This window comes from Mesoplodon densirostris, chromosome 12 (assembly GCF_025265405.1).
Source record: "Mesoplodon densirostris isolate mMesDen1 chromosome 12, mMesDen1 primary haplotype, whole genome shotgun sequence".
Taxonomy (NCBI): domain Eukaryota; kingdom Metazoa; phylum Chordata; class Mammalia; order Artiodactyla; family Ziphiidae; genus Mesoplodon; species Mesoplodon densirostris.
Window position 1 is genome coordinate 28,177,229 of NC_082672.1, and position 14,995 is coordinate 28,192,223.

The 14,995-nt window shown below is 37.2% G+C and overlaps 1 protein-coding gene across 1 annotated transcript in view; it reads right to left on the minus strand.

Annotated features, from left to right (window-relative positions):
* PDE7B (phosphodiesterase 7B) overlaps positions 1 to 11,423 on the minus strand; it is a 215,292-nt gene extending 203,869 nt beyond the window's left edge. The window contains exon 1 of the mRNA XM_060114761.1: positions 11,342 to 11,423. Within this exon, the coding sequence (XP_059970744.1) occupies positions 11,342 to 11,423 (82 nt within the window). The remainder of the gene's footprint in view (positions 1 to 11,341) is intronic.
* Positions 11,424 to 14,995: the final 3,572 nt, after the last annotated feature.

Consider the following 14,995-nt stretch of genomic DNA (forward strand, 5'->3'; position numbering starts at 1 on the left):
CCGTTTCCAACAGTACAATTGCTACAGGGAAAAAATTCTTTATTTATTGTAATGGCCTAAAATTTACACAACTCTGTGTGGTTACAAGTCTGAGCCCTGACCCTGAACTTCTGGAGTCTAGGCAGGCGGATTAGGTTTTGAGAAATGACTGGCTCCTTCTCCTACTTGACACTCAAAGCTGCTTTCAATCTTAATCGCCTATGAAAGCAACATCTGAAAAAACTAAGCTCCTTCAAATATTGAGAGATTTGCTTTAGCCTCTGGGATGACCAAGTTCCAAATGTCTTTGGTAAATTACCCACAACGTGATCATAGTCATTCATATACTGCTTCTCAGAATCATCTTGGCACTTCATTATCGACCATGTTGTACGCATGATCCATGAAAGAAGACTCCTTGACACAAAAAGTGAAACAGCAGACAGAGGACAGTACCTTTTCCCACTGACTGCTTGGTAGAATCAATTATTAACAAACCTGTTTTATAAAGAAAGTAGTAATTCAGGAATAAGATGTTGTACTTTTCCTGAGAAAATGTATTTTTGAATTCAATATCTACTTCCAAAATGTTCAACTACATTTTCCCAAGTATTTGATTTTCTAAAAGAAGACAAAATATTGAAATGCATTCTCTTGACACTGCAATATAATTTTATGGTTTAAAAATTTTTTTCCAGCTCTACTGAGGTACAATTTAAAGAATGTATATATTTAGGTTGCACAATGTAATCTGTTAAAGATTTATGACCTGATGGTTTAACATATACATATATAGTGAAATGATTACTACAGTGAAGTTAATTAGCACATTCATCATTTCACATAGTTACCATTTTTCTTTTGTGGTAAGAATACAAGATTTGCTGTCTTAGGAAATTTCAAGTACACAGTAGTCTTATTAACTATACTCACTATGCTGTACATTAGAACACTGTTAACTTATTGATCTCATAACTAGAAGTTTGTAGTGATGGAAGAAATTTTCACATATTGAGGCATGGGGAAGTCATTCTGGCTTATACATGATTTAACTTGAACTTTTGGCTAACCAAAACAGCCTGTTTGTGGCCTATTAAACATGCATTGTGCATCTGTTTGAACCATTAAAGAAAAGAATGCATTTAAAAATCAAAATGGAGTAACTGTGGTTCAGGCACCCAAAATGGAAGTAGGTGGCCATGGTGGATGTGGTTTCAGACACACTCCTGTATTACTGAGAACTTGAATATTTTGAACTGTATCAGACTCAAGGACATCACCAGCTGTTCTCAAAACAATATCTGCTAGCAGATGCCAGCTGCAACCTCATAGTCTCAAGGTCTACCCTTGTAACTATGCAATCATTTCCAACCCCAATCCTTGCTTAATAAGCACTCTTACTTCTTTCCAGCTCCAATCCTAATTCTTGACAAATGACTTATATAATTTTGTGGGTTTTACCTTTATAATCTCCCCCGCATTTTGTAGTCTAGCAGAACACAATTCAAGTACTTCTTGAATCTGTGCAATATGATTTTAGAAAGAAGCTTGGTATGGGAAATATTTTTATAAACTTACTATACATATTGCAGAAACTCTTAGATTTGTAGTTTATGATGATCACTGAACAATGAAGATACTCATGTTCTCCAACCTTATGGAATTCTATATCCTACTAACATTTCTGGCATTATTTTCTTATACTTATGAATGTGAGGGTCTCTTTCGGAATGAAGTTTTCTGCTGTGCCAAATAGAATTAGAACCCTCAGAATTTAGTTAAAGATAAAATGAAAATATACAAGATTTCATAATGTTAACTACCTCGTTAGGTTACATGCCATAAAACATTTTAAATGTTGACTATACAACAAATGTAGTAAATGCATATGTGGTTGACTACCCAAACGAAGGCAAAAGCAAATTCTTTGCATTTGCTTATTGTTATATATAACATACCTTTATATTTGCCTTTAAGATTTTTGCAGTAAAAAAATCAGTAATTAATTTTGATAGTGTCCAAGCTAGCTTCACAAAAGTTGAAAACTTGCATTTATCTGTCAGTGTAAAAGCTTTGGGCTTATGGAAACTGAGCTTTCTTTACCACCAGTTATCTGTCTCGTTGGAACTGATATCCTGGCAAGTTAATAAAATATCTTTTGACATTTAGATATGACAAAATCTTAAAGCTCAAAGACAGCAATTGATATAATGGGAGCAAACATTTATTTCATCTAAAATTATCTTTTGGTATATCTTTTATAATATATATTACATTGTCTCATTCTTTGAAAATTTCTATATTTGTGAATGTTTATAATCTATATACATTAGAAAATATTATATACTACAGCTGGCAAGGCAGGTGGTTTGAGATTGACAAGTTGGGGCCTCTTAAGCCATGCTGAATAGCTAGCTATCATGAATAATTTGTCTGTTAAAAAGATTTAAATATTACAGTGAAATACAATTATAATCTGTATTCCTTCCAGCAAAAAGCCCAACATTGTTTCTGGGTCAAAACAGAGGTAACATTGTCTCTGGAACATTATAAAAAATGCAGTTTGATGTATACAAGGATTCCTAGGGGGACTCAGCCTGAGAGCAAAAAGCCTTTGAATGAAATTTGTGAGAGGGGAAAGTGAACCGGAGAAGGAGCAGCTGAGGAGGAAGAGGGAGTTTGGATGTGATTGGCCACGGGTGGGCCCAGCTCAGGAGACACTGGTACTGTCAGAGCTCAAATGGCTTAGCACCTTTGGTCTCCTTGACAACTGGGAAGTACAGGTGGAGGCCTCCCCTTTACGAAAGACAAGTCAGAAGAGAGAGTTCTTGATGCACCACGAGGTCAGAGGAGGACTTAAGAGGAGAATACAGAACCTTACACTTTTCTTCTATCTTCCTTCTGAACTTTTTGGGTGCTTCTTTGGAGTTTTAGGCCAATTCTGGGTGCTAGGGACACAAAGATATTTAAATAAAATGGACACCTGCTCCCTTGAAATATGCAGGCTAGATGGAGGAGTGGAGAAATAGTTCAATATTTGCAGTATGAGAGAGAGGGGCTTGTGAATTAGGGTCAAGGAAGGCAGCCCCCTGACCACTGCAGGAGGAGCAGGCATCTAAAGGAGAAAAGGGTAGGGTGTCCGTGAACAGGGAGCAGTTACTTTCTGAAATGCGTGTTGGAACACATAGCTTGTGTTTTACATTTTATTTTTAGTGAGTGGACATTAGTTCATAAATTCTAACCTTAGAACTGCTTCAAATAATTACCCATTTACCCCTCTTGAGTCGGTTCTTTCTCATTTCCTTCATTAATTTCAGACCTTCACCTACCACTTTCTGCTTGCCTCCGCTACTCTCCTTACTCTCCTCAGAATATCATGCTTTCTTCTTAGAAAGAAGGGAAACAGTTAGATGGATTAGTCTCAGTTTCTGCCCTCAGATATGTGTCATCCTGAGAGATGTGTCTCTATCCTTACACTTCCTTGTCCACCATCACCACCTTTTCCTGGTCACAGTGTGAGGGGAGTTTAAGGCTCACAATTACTCTCTTTCTCTTCAGAAATATCCAACCGCTTCCTCTACTTGCTCTTTCCTCTCTGCATCAAAATATCCTCAAACCTTTCCCATCTTGAGAACTCCTTCCAGGCACTGTCAGATTACCCACCTTCCTTTCTAAGACAAATTTCTTGAGAGAGTAGCACCCCTCCTCGGTTCTCTTTATTTAGCTCCATGCCACCCTTCTGACCCTTTGCCCTTCCACTAGTTATGCTCTTGCTGATATTATATTACCTTCAGGTTGCTCAGTCCAAGAACACCTTTTAGGCTTGATCTCATTTGACCTCTATGATATTTCACATTTTTAGCATGACCTTCCTTTGAAAGTCTTTCCTCTTGACCAAGATGATAGCATTCTGTTTTTCCTTCTGTTTCTCTTAATCTTAATCTCCTACCTATTTAGGCTTCTTTAGACTCCTCTTGAACCTGCCCAACTCTCTAATGATGCTTCCAGGTGTTCTAAGGTGCATCTCCATCTCACTCCTCGCCTTCCCCAGGGTGTCATCATCGTTGATATGTAGTCACCACTGCCTACCAGCAGATCACTCTCCTGAGCTCCAGACCCCCTTCTGCACCTGAGAAGTCCTTGGGCATCCCAGTGTATTATGCCCAAATTTAACTCATCATTTTCCCCAATTGCAAATCTGATTCTTGAATACTCTCCACTGGGAGTAGGTGGGGGGAAACACATCTCTATCTGTTCTCTATCTACTTAGCTGTATTTCCTACATTCACTCCATTGTAAAGTCCTGTCATCCTCTTTCAAAGTCCGCTGAATCTCATACTTTCTGTCCTCCCTGACATTGTCTTAGTTCAGGCGAAGACTCATCATTTCTTTCCTAATTATTGCTGCAGTTCCTGAAGCTGGTTGCTTTCTTCAGTCTTGTCCTCCTCCAGTGCATTCTCTATTATGACTAGGTGATCCCTCTAAAACCTGTATTTCACATTGTAGCTCCCCTGCTTAAACATCCCCTAAATGGTCTTTACCCTGTTATAAGACCCCTTATAATCTGCCCCACCTTCCTCTCCACACTGACTATCTTATCATTTCTTTCCTCTTATCCTGTTCTCCAGGTATAATGACTTCCAGTTTCTCTAACTGGTCACATTAAGCATCCTGTACCTGCTGCTCCTGTTACCTAGAATTGCCAATGCCTTTCACAGCAGGCTGCCCTCTTCCAGCCTCACAGGGCTGTGAGCTGCTTCTCTTTGACACTCAGCTCCTTATCACCACTTGCACAGACCTGTCCTGACACCTTTCTCCCTCCCATAACACCCTGGCCCATCCTTATTATGGTTTCTCATGCTATGTTGTCATTGCCTGTGTCGTTGTCCATGCCCCACTGGATTGGGAGATTCTTGAGGGTAGGAACCAGAACTTCAATGTCTTTGTATCCCTACATGGGCACACAGTATGTACCTATAAATGTTGGTTGGTTGAATAATTTTTTTGAAGTGTAGCTTTGTGCAAAGGATGATAGGTCTCATTTTCTCTTCCTTCAGACCGAAAGTGAAGCTACTACAGGACTGGCACATTTATAGTTTTGGGGTTTGATAACTTCAGTTCTGAAGTTTGACCTTTGCTTGTGTTGTTGTTCTGCAGCTAGCTCTTATCTGAGTTCTGGTTTTCAGCTGCAAACAAAAGTGTGGTGTTTGGTTGCTGTGGAAATGCTGCCACATTCCTCGGAAAACAACTGTGAAACTAGCAAACTTATTTTCCTTATGCAAGACAATATTGATTTCCAAATAAAAATTTTTGAAAGGTAGCAAGAGAATGTAAAAGCCTTTTAAACGATAAACCTCAGTGTGAAATAATACTTTGTATGTTCTTGTAAATATAGAGAAGACAAAATAATAATCCTCTTCCTGTTTTCTTAACCCAGTGTTCCAGCTGCAGAATAAAGGGTGGTGACAGGGATTCTACTTAGCTCACTATTACATCAACTTTCAGAGTAACACTAGTAGAGGGGTAGGCATAGAGTAGTGCTCAAGAAATAATTGATAATCACCTATATTTTTAGGATACGTTCTAATTGTCTATTTGTAGAGAACTATGTATTTCTCATCCTGTAACCTAGAGTAGTATGCTTGGGAAACTCACACTTAGTTCAATTAGGAGCTGACCCATTCCTTGGCTGAGTTAGCAGAGGGTTTTAAATGCTATACCTATCAGTCTTTGGCACATCTGGGCCATGCTTTACAGACAATTGTGCTGTTTTGACAAATGCATCAGCATGAATCTCTTCAGCAAATATCAAGCTCCAGTGAGGGGCTAGGTGGCTGGACCCTCTTCCAGATGCTGGACTCTTAGCAGTAAATAAACTAATTCCTTGTTTTCATGATATTTACATTTACATTCTGAATATATGGGTGTGTGGTGCAGTGAGACTGGGAGAGAGCGATGAACAAACGAATATAAAATACATCATTTGGTGATGAGCGCATTGAAAAGTAAAACAAGGCCGGGCCCTGGGTGAGAGATGAGGATAATGCCGTCTCTGCCCTCCCTTGGGAACGTCCAAGTTTCAATTTGTTCTCTTTTAGAGTTAGAAAATGTCATCCTTGGACATGCATATAGGAGTGAAATGATGTACTCACATGATAAGAATGAAGTGCTTCGTAAGTGTAAGACAAAATTAATTGGTGGGAATGTAAATTGATACAGCCACTACGGAGAACAGATGGAGGTTCCTTAAAAAACTAAAAATAGAACTACCATGTGACCTAGCAATCCCATTCCTGGGCATATACCTGGAGAAAACCATAATTCCAAAAGATACATGCACCCCAATGTTTACTGCAGCACCATTTACAATAGCCAGGACATGGAAGCAAACTAAATGTCCATCAACAGAGGAATGGATAAAGAAGATGTGGTACATATATACAATGGAGTATTACTCAGCTATAAGAAGGAATGAAATTGTGCCATTTGCAGAGATGTGGATGGAACTAGAGACTGTCATACAGAATGAAGTAGTCAGAAAAAGAAAAACAAATATCATATATTAACGCATATATCTGGAATCTAGAAAAATGATACAGATAAACCTATCTGCAAAGCAGAAATAAAGACACAGACATAGGGAGCAAACGTATGGACACCAAGTGGGGAAAGGGGGCAGTGGGATGAATTGGGAGATTGGGATTGACATATATACACTACTATGTATAAAATAGATAACTAATGAGAACCTACTGTACAGCACAGGGAACTCTACTCAGTGCTCTGTGGTGATCTAAATGGGAAGGAAATCCAAAAAGGAGGGGATATATGTATACGTATAGCTGATTCACTTTGCTGTACAACAGAAACTAACACAACATTGTAAAGCAACTGTACTCCAATAAAAATTTTAAAAAATTAATTCAAATTCCCAAGGCATTTTAATCTCAGTAAATCAAAGTTAAGCAACTTGAAAGCTTTTGTCTTTGAACATAGACCTTCACTTTTATAAAGTGCACATAAAATAGTTCTTACAATAATCTTTCTTTAATAACCTATGATGATAATATGCTTATTTCTAGATTGCAAACATGTACTTGAAAATATCTATTCACTTGAAGCAAACTGAAACAGTTTAATATTGAAAGTATATCAAAGCTGTCAGTTTGCATAAAAAACACTACTAATATTAAATTAAATGCAAGAACTTAGAACATTTTCGTTATTAGTATCAAAATATTATTTATATTTCTAGGACTTCTAACAGTTTACTGAATACTTTAATATTTGTTGCATTATCTGATCAACAAACCTAATAAGGTAGATAATAATATTGTTATTATTACTTCTTATTCCACTTTAGGGAGGAATAAACTGAGATCTATAACTCTTAAGTGACTTTCCTATGACCACACAGGTTTTAGCTGGTCCAGATATCTAAATGCCCTGTTCTTTCCACTATGCCACCAAAGTAGTGACCTACTTTGATAACAGATATTATTTTGCCTTAAAACAGACTGTGTATTAATTTCTAAGAAAAAATGTATAGACCTCAAAATTGTCCACATACAAAAATCACAGGCAGATGCCAGTGATAAGAGCAAAATTTTAAAATAAAAGAATCTCCCAATTTTATTAGATGAAAAAGTGAAAAAATATCAATTTCTTTCCAGTATAAAAGATGACAATATTGTACTTCTTAAATAAAATACTATGATATCTGATATCAAAGAGAAAAGAAAAAAGTAATATTCACTAAAATAATCAAGCCTAGAATTCAGGCCATCAGTTTCAAATATACATTGGGTTAAAATTATTTAATTTCACAAGTATTTGGTGAACAGCTGTACTCAATACTGCCCCGCAGAAACTAGTTTATAGAATATTCTATAATACCGTCTATCTAAATTAAAAAATGCTCTCTAACTGACTAAATAAAAGAGACCAGAACGCTCTTTCATTTGGTACTCCTGTCCTTTTTATAGCCAGTGGTAACAGTCAAACTGTCTATAATAAGGCCTCAAATTCCTTTCCAATTTATCCTTTTATACTCCTTGTGGCCTGAAACACTTACTTCCTTCTCCACTCCTCAGTTTTCCTGTATTTGGGCTTTTAAAAATGTTCATGTATCTACCTAGAATGCTGTCTCTTTCTTGGTCTTTGCATATCAATCCACGTGTCTTCATATCCCAATTGTACGCACTCTTTTCATCTTCTGAAGTTCCAACACACATTATTTCTTTTCTATCATTTGTCACTCTCAAGCTAGCATTGCAGATTTTGGGGTTTGGGGCTTGAATCTCTGCCTGGAATGTAAACCCTCTGAACGCAGGGCCTGTGCTCCACTGGTCTTTGCATTCCCAGTGCCTAGCATAGTACCTTGCATATAGTAGATGCTCAATGAATATCCTTTGAATGAATATTAGATGATGCCTTTGAGGTATGACAAAATTTTGAAGAACATATTTAATATTTTTTAAAATTGCTCTCGCATTTGCATAGTTTTGTCTTTTCAATTGCTTTTCTAAACACTGTTAATGTCATAAATAATTTACTATTTGTTTGTTTATTATTGTTTATCATCAATCTGCTTATTTTCAGTTTATTATTTATTTATTACTTTATTGATGCATAAACCATATCTAGGGCATCATAGCAGGCAACATCTCCTCACAGAACATCACATTCTGTATTACCAGGACAACCCCTGGGCTGGAAGGGACAGACACTTTTATTACCACTTTGCAGAAAAAACTATAAATTGAAGTCTGAAAAATGAAGTAACTTCTGAAAGTACACAGTTAATTTTTCAGAGGTTGGACTACAAAGCAAGTCTCTCTGTGCTCATGTTAAATGTTAATAAAATATTGATCTTACGGTATTCTATTTCTTTGAAAACTGACGATCTCTTGAAATGATTTATAAAAAATTTCAACCCGAAACCTGACAATATGAACACCCCTTTCTAAGCCATGGCAGATAAGAAAGTACGACCTTACATTCTAATGATATGACACCAATCAGCATGAAAGGAATCACACATGAAACAAAAGCAGGGCCACTGAAAATTTCAAATTGTAAAATTACAAGGGAAAGAGGTGCACCAAGTCTGATTGGGAACTCTTTTTTTCTTTTTTTTTTTTTTGCAGTACGCGGGGCTCTCTCTGCCATGGCCTCTCCCTTTGCGGAGCACAGGCTCCGGACGCGCAAGCTCAGCGGCCATGGCTCACGGGCCCAGCTGCTCCGCGGCATGTGGGATCCTCCCGGACCGGGGCACGAACCTGTGTCCCCTGCATCGGCAGGCGAACTCTCAACCACTGCGCCACCAGGGAAGCCCAGAAACTCTTTTTAGAAAGTTTCTTTTCCCAGGATTTAGCATTTCCCAGACAGAAGGTAGCAAATGAACTAAGTGAATTAACATCGATCATTTTATGCAGTTTCTTTAAATACTCTTTGTACCTAGCAGTTTCATTATACTTAGAAAAATAAAATCCACTTTAGGAACTGGCCACACCTCATACGTTCATTGTGGAATGAGAGATAATTTCTCTTCCACTTCCTTCTTCCCTTGGTTATCAATTCGTTACACCTACTTGAGGTACACATCTTACTATACAGGTGTGTACCCTTCGATATAGTTCTGTAAACTTTGAGGTCTATCTTAATTTGAGAGAAATCTTATGGCTAAATTGAGAAAAAGGAGGGGGATGGGAGTGAGCAGTGCTGAACTACTTAAGGGTGAAGGAAAAAACAAAGCAGCACTTATTACACTTTGGTACTTTTAACATCGTCTACATTGTACCCTCTAACAGAATTTTAAGGAATACATAGTAAATACTCAGTGTAGCCAGCTCTGTAGTACATCTTTACTTACCTTCATATCCAACACGAACTATTCCCCTGAACATAGAAATGATTGCCTGTAAGGCCCACATATGACAATAGTTTGCTCTCACTTAAAATTGCTTTGAATTCAGTACTTCAGAGTAACTTCAGGTGAATTTTACACTTATGTCTCATTGAATGTAATGAGCCAGAAGTATGAGTTTAATGAGGATGACTTGTTCATGGATGTCATGAGGTAAACAACTCAAAGCATAAAAATTGTATTTTTCAGAAAGATCTGGGGAGACACCGGGGGGACAGAAGACAACTGCAAATGGTGTGCCTGGCTAGTGACCCTCTTCCCTATTCCATCTCAATTGTGCTGAAGCACAGCTGGGGCCAAGGCAGGGGCCCCAAACCTGGTGTGTGAGTGGGTAGGCAGGGAATGCCGGAGGGGGTGAACCAAGAACTTGACACTTCAAAGCTCTGAATGTCTTAGGTTGGCCTCCATTATCTTGATTATCTTGAATTATAAATTACCAAGACGTTCCCCTGCCTCTATCTTGCTGTCTGCTTTTGAGCCATCTTACCAATAACCTAGGCTGCCAACATATGAGGCAGCCAGAGAAAATGGAAGGAGCTAAAATGAATAATTTTTTTCTTTGCTGTAAGTATGGTTCAAAAGTTGGAATGGATTAGGGTGAAATTTTGGTGAAAGTCAAATTTAAGGATTATTTTTATTTATTCATGTTACTGTTTTGTTCTATTACTATAATTACTTAATTAAAAGTTCATTGGACATAGTTTAGTGTCTCAAATAAGATCTAAACACTAGACCTAAATTTTTACAGATTAGAAACTTTCATATCATGATTTGGCTCATTTCTCATTTTGAGGTTAAGTGCATCACTTATATTCTCTGTACTAGTTTTCTACTCTACAAAATGAGGAAAATAATAACAACTTCATCTTTTAATGGAATATTATATATTAAAAAGTTTGTGAAAGGCACTGATGATATATCATCCCACAAGAACAAATGATTATTCATTATAATGCTGCAATTTTTATTACAAAGGCAGTGTGGGTAACTGTTGTGCTGACTTCAGTTTAGTTCACATGTATATTCCTCCCAGGCATTGTAAGTAAGGGCTTTGTGCTGTGGTGTAAATACTTAACAGTTTACTTGCCTAGCATATGATCTCTAGTTTAGGAATTACAATGTGATTCTTCTTACTTTTTCATCACAGTTGCCTGAATACAAAGCACACAATACTATGGGATGTTGATGATCCAAGAAAAAATTTGAAAGACTCAGAAGCATGGTTCCTGACTTACTGACAGTTATTAAAATCAAACCCTTTCTTTATCACCAAGTGTTCCACATATAAGTGTGTTATAGCTGTCTATAAACCTATAAAATAGCCTATTAGCCTCTGCAATATGGAACAAGAGACAATCAGTAAGGCAACAGAACAACAGTAAGCTCACATGACATCAGCATACTTAATAGATTTTAAATGAGAAGACTTCTTACCTAGCATGCAAACACATTTGACATTCTGATCAGGGTTTTCAAACAAGATTTCGCCACACCTCTGAAATAGAAAGAAAGCCATCATTATTTTAAGATTTCCTATCAGGGTTCCCAAGGCAACATGTCCATGCAACCTGACATCACCATGACATTATTCTGCTCTTCATGTTTTCTTTAATTGCCTGAGTCTAGGGACTTAAGTCATGAGCAGCGACTTTCCTTGTAGTAAAATATCTGAGAGGTAAATTGGGGACAGACTGTTGCTGCATGCCTCATGCCCTGGCCTCAAGCTGACTCTGTGTGCTCCTATGAGAAGTCATGGACAGAGACGCACCCAGTGTCCAACAGTTTCTATTTCGATAGAAGATACACAGTCTATTAGATCTAGTAATCTGAGGTTAATCACTCTCAGAATTGGCTCTTATTCAGTACTGAAATTATCCTAAGCTACTTACTCTGCAATCAAGCAGACATTTTCAAGTACAAACCTAGGTGGCCTACACTTAACTCTCTGAACCTGGGAACTCTGAACTCTCTGCACAAATAAGGAAATGATGAAAAAGTAGCATTCATAATCCTTTTCCAGAAGCATCAACTCATGGAAATATCAACTTTCTTATCTACATCTCAGTTTTAACTTGCTTGTTAACATTTCTGTACAGGGAAAACTCCAGAGATACAATCAGTTATTTAAGAATAGACCACATTTATGTATATGATTGACAAATGGTTAGTACCTGAATGTATAAATAAATCCTCCAAATCAATAAGAAAATAACAAATAATCCAATGGAAAAGTGGATAAAGGACATAAGCAATTCATGGAAGAGGAAATCTGAATGGTCACTAACAGAGAGGATATATTCAGCCATACTAATAATCAGGAACCAGCAAATAAAAGATAAAATGAAGCTTATTTTGAGCCCATTGATTTGGCAAAACTTAGAAATCTGGCAAAAACAAGTTTATCAAGAATGTAAAGAAATGGATCTTCTCACACACTGTGGGTTGCAGTATAAAATGATGGAACCACTTTGGAGAAAAACTGGCAAAATCTTACTAGATTTCTACTTATTACTTACTAGATTTCATTCTTACTAAGTTGAAATGTGCATACACTGTGACATAGCAAGTCATCCTCTAGACTGATAACTAGAGAAACTTTAACGTTCAGCTAAAAAACAGATAAAAGTTATTCATACATTGGAGTGTTACATGGCAGTTAAAAGTGAAAATGGGAGGAACACTCCCAAACTCATTCTATGAGGCCACCATCATGCTGATACCAAAACCGGACAAAGACGTCAGAAAAAAAGGAAACTACAGACCAATATCACTGATGAACATAGATGCAAAAATCCTCAACAAAATACTAGCAAACAGAATCCAACAGCACATTAAAAGGATCATACACCATGATCAAGTGGGGTTTATCCCAGGAATGCAAGGATTCTTCAATATACACAAATCAATCAATGTGATACCCCATATTAACAAATTGAAGGAGAAAAACCATATGATCATCTCAATAGATGCAGAGAAAGCTTTCGACAAAATTCAACACCCATTTATGATAAAAACCCTGCAGAAAGTAGGCATAGAGGGAACTTACCTCAACATAATAAAGGCCATATATGAGAAACCCACAGTCAATGTCATCCTCAATGGTGAAAAACTGAAACCATTTCCACTAAGATCAGGAACAAGACAAGGTTGCCCACTCTCACTGCTATTATTCAACACAGTTTTGGAAGTTTTAGCCATGGCAATCAGAGAAGAAAAAGAAATAAAAGGAATCCAAATCAGAAAAGAAGAAGTAAAGCTGTCACTGTTTGCAGATGACATGATACTATACATAGACAATCCTAAAGATGCTACCAGAAAACTACTAGAGTTAATCAATGAATTTGGTAAAGTAGCAGGATACAAAATTAATGCACAGAAATCTCTTGCATTCCTATACACTAAGGATGAAAACTCTGAAAGAGAAATTAAGGAGACACTCCCATTTACCACTGCAACAAAAAGAATAAAATACCTAGGAATAAACCTACCTAAGGAGACAAAAGACCTGTATGCAGAAAACTATAAGACACTGCTGAAAGAAATTAAAGATGATACAAACAGATGGAGAGATACACCATGTTCTTGGATTGGAAGACTCAACATTGTGAAATGACTATACTACCCAAAGCAATCTACAGATTCAATGCAATCCCTATCAAATTACCAATGGCATTTTTTACGGCACTAGAACAAAAAATTTCACAATTTGTATGGAAACACAAAAGACCCTGCATAGCCAAAGCAATCTTTAGGGAAAAAAACGGAGCTAGAGGAATCAGACTCCAAGACTTCAGACTATACTACAAAGCTACAGTAATCAAGACAGTATGGTACTGGCACAAAAACAGAAATAGAGATCAATGGAACAGGATAGAAAGCACAGAGATAAACCCATGCACATATGGTCACTTTATCTTTGATAAAGGAGGCAAGAATATACAATGGAGAAAAGACAGCCCCTTCAATAAGTGATGCTGGGAAAACTGGACAGGTACATGTAGAAGAATGGAATTAGAACACTCCCTAACACCATACAAAAAAATAAACTCAAAATGCATTAAAGACCTAAATGTAAGGTCAGACACTATAAAACTCTTAGAGGAAAACATAGGCAGAACACTCTATGACATAAATCACAGCAAGATCCTTTTGGACCCACTTCCTAGGGAAATGGAAATAAAAATAAACAAATGGGACCTAATGAAACCTGAAAGCTTTTGCACAGCAAAGGAAACCATAAACAAGATGAAAAGACAACCCTCAGAATGGGAGAAAATATTTGCAAATGAAGCAACTGACAAAAGATTAATCTCAAAAATTTACAAGCAGCTCATGCAACTCAATAACAAAAAAACAAACAACCCAATCCAAAAATGGGCAGAAGACCTAAATAGACATTTCTCCAAAGAAGATATACAGATTGCCAACAGACACATGAAAGAATGTTCAACATCATTAATCATTAGAGAAATGCAAATCAAAACTACAATGCAATATCATTTCATACTGGTCAGAATGGCCATCATCAAAAAAATCTACAAACAATAAATGCTGGAGAGGGTGTGGAGAAAAGGGAACCTTCTTGCACTATTGGTGGGAATGTAAATTGATACAGCCACTATGGAGAAAAGTATGGAGGTTCCTTAAAAAACTAAAAATAGAACTACCATATGACCCATCAATCCCACTACTGGGCATACACCCTGAGAAAACCATAATTCAAAAAGAGTCATGTACCACAATGTTCATTGCAGCTCTATTTACAATAGAGCTGGACAGGAGGAGGACATGGATGGACATGGAAGCAAACTAAGTGTCCATCAATAAATGAATGGATAAAGAACATGTGGCACATATATACAACGGAATATTACTCAGCCATAAAAAGGAATGAAATTGAGTTATTGGTAGTGAGGTGGATGGACCTAGAGTCTGTCATACAGAGTGAAGTAAGTCAGAAAGAGAAAAACAAATGCCATATGCTAACACATATATATGGAATCTAAAAAAAAAAATGTCATGAAGAACCTAGGGGCAAGACAGGAATAAAGACACAGACCTACTAGAAAATGGACTTGAGGACACGGG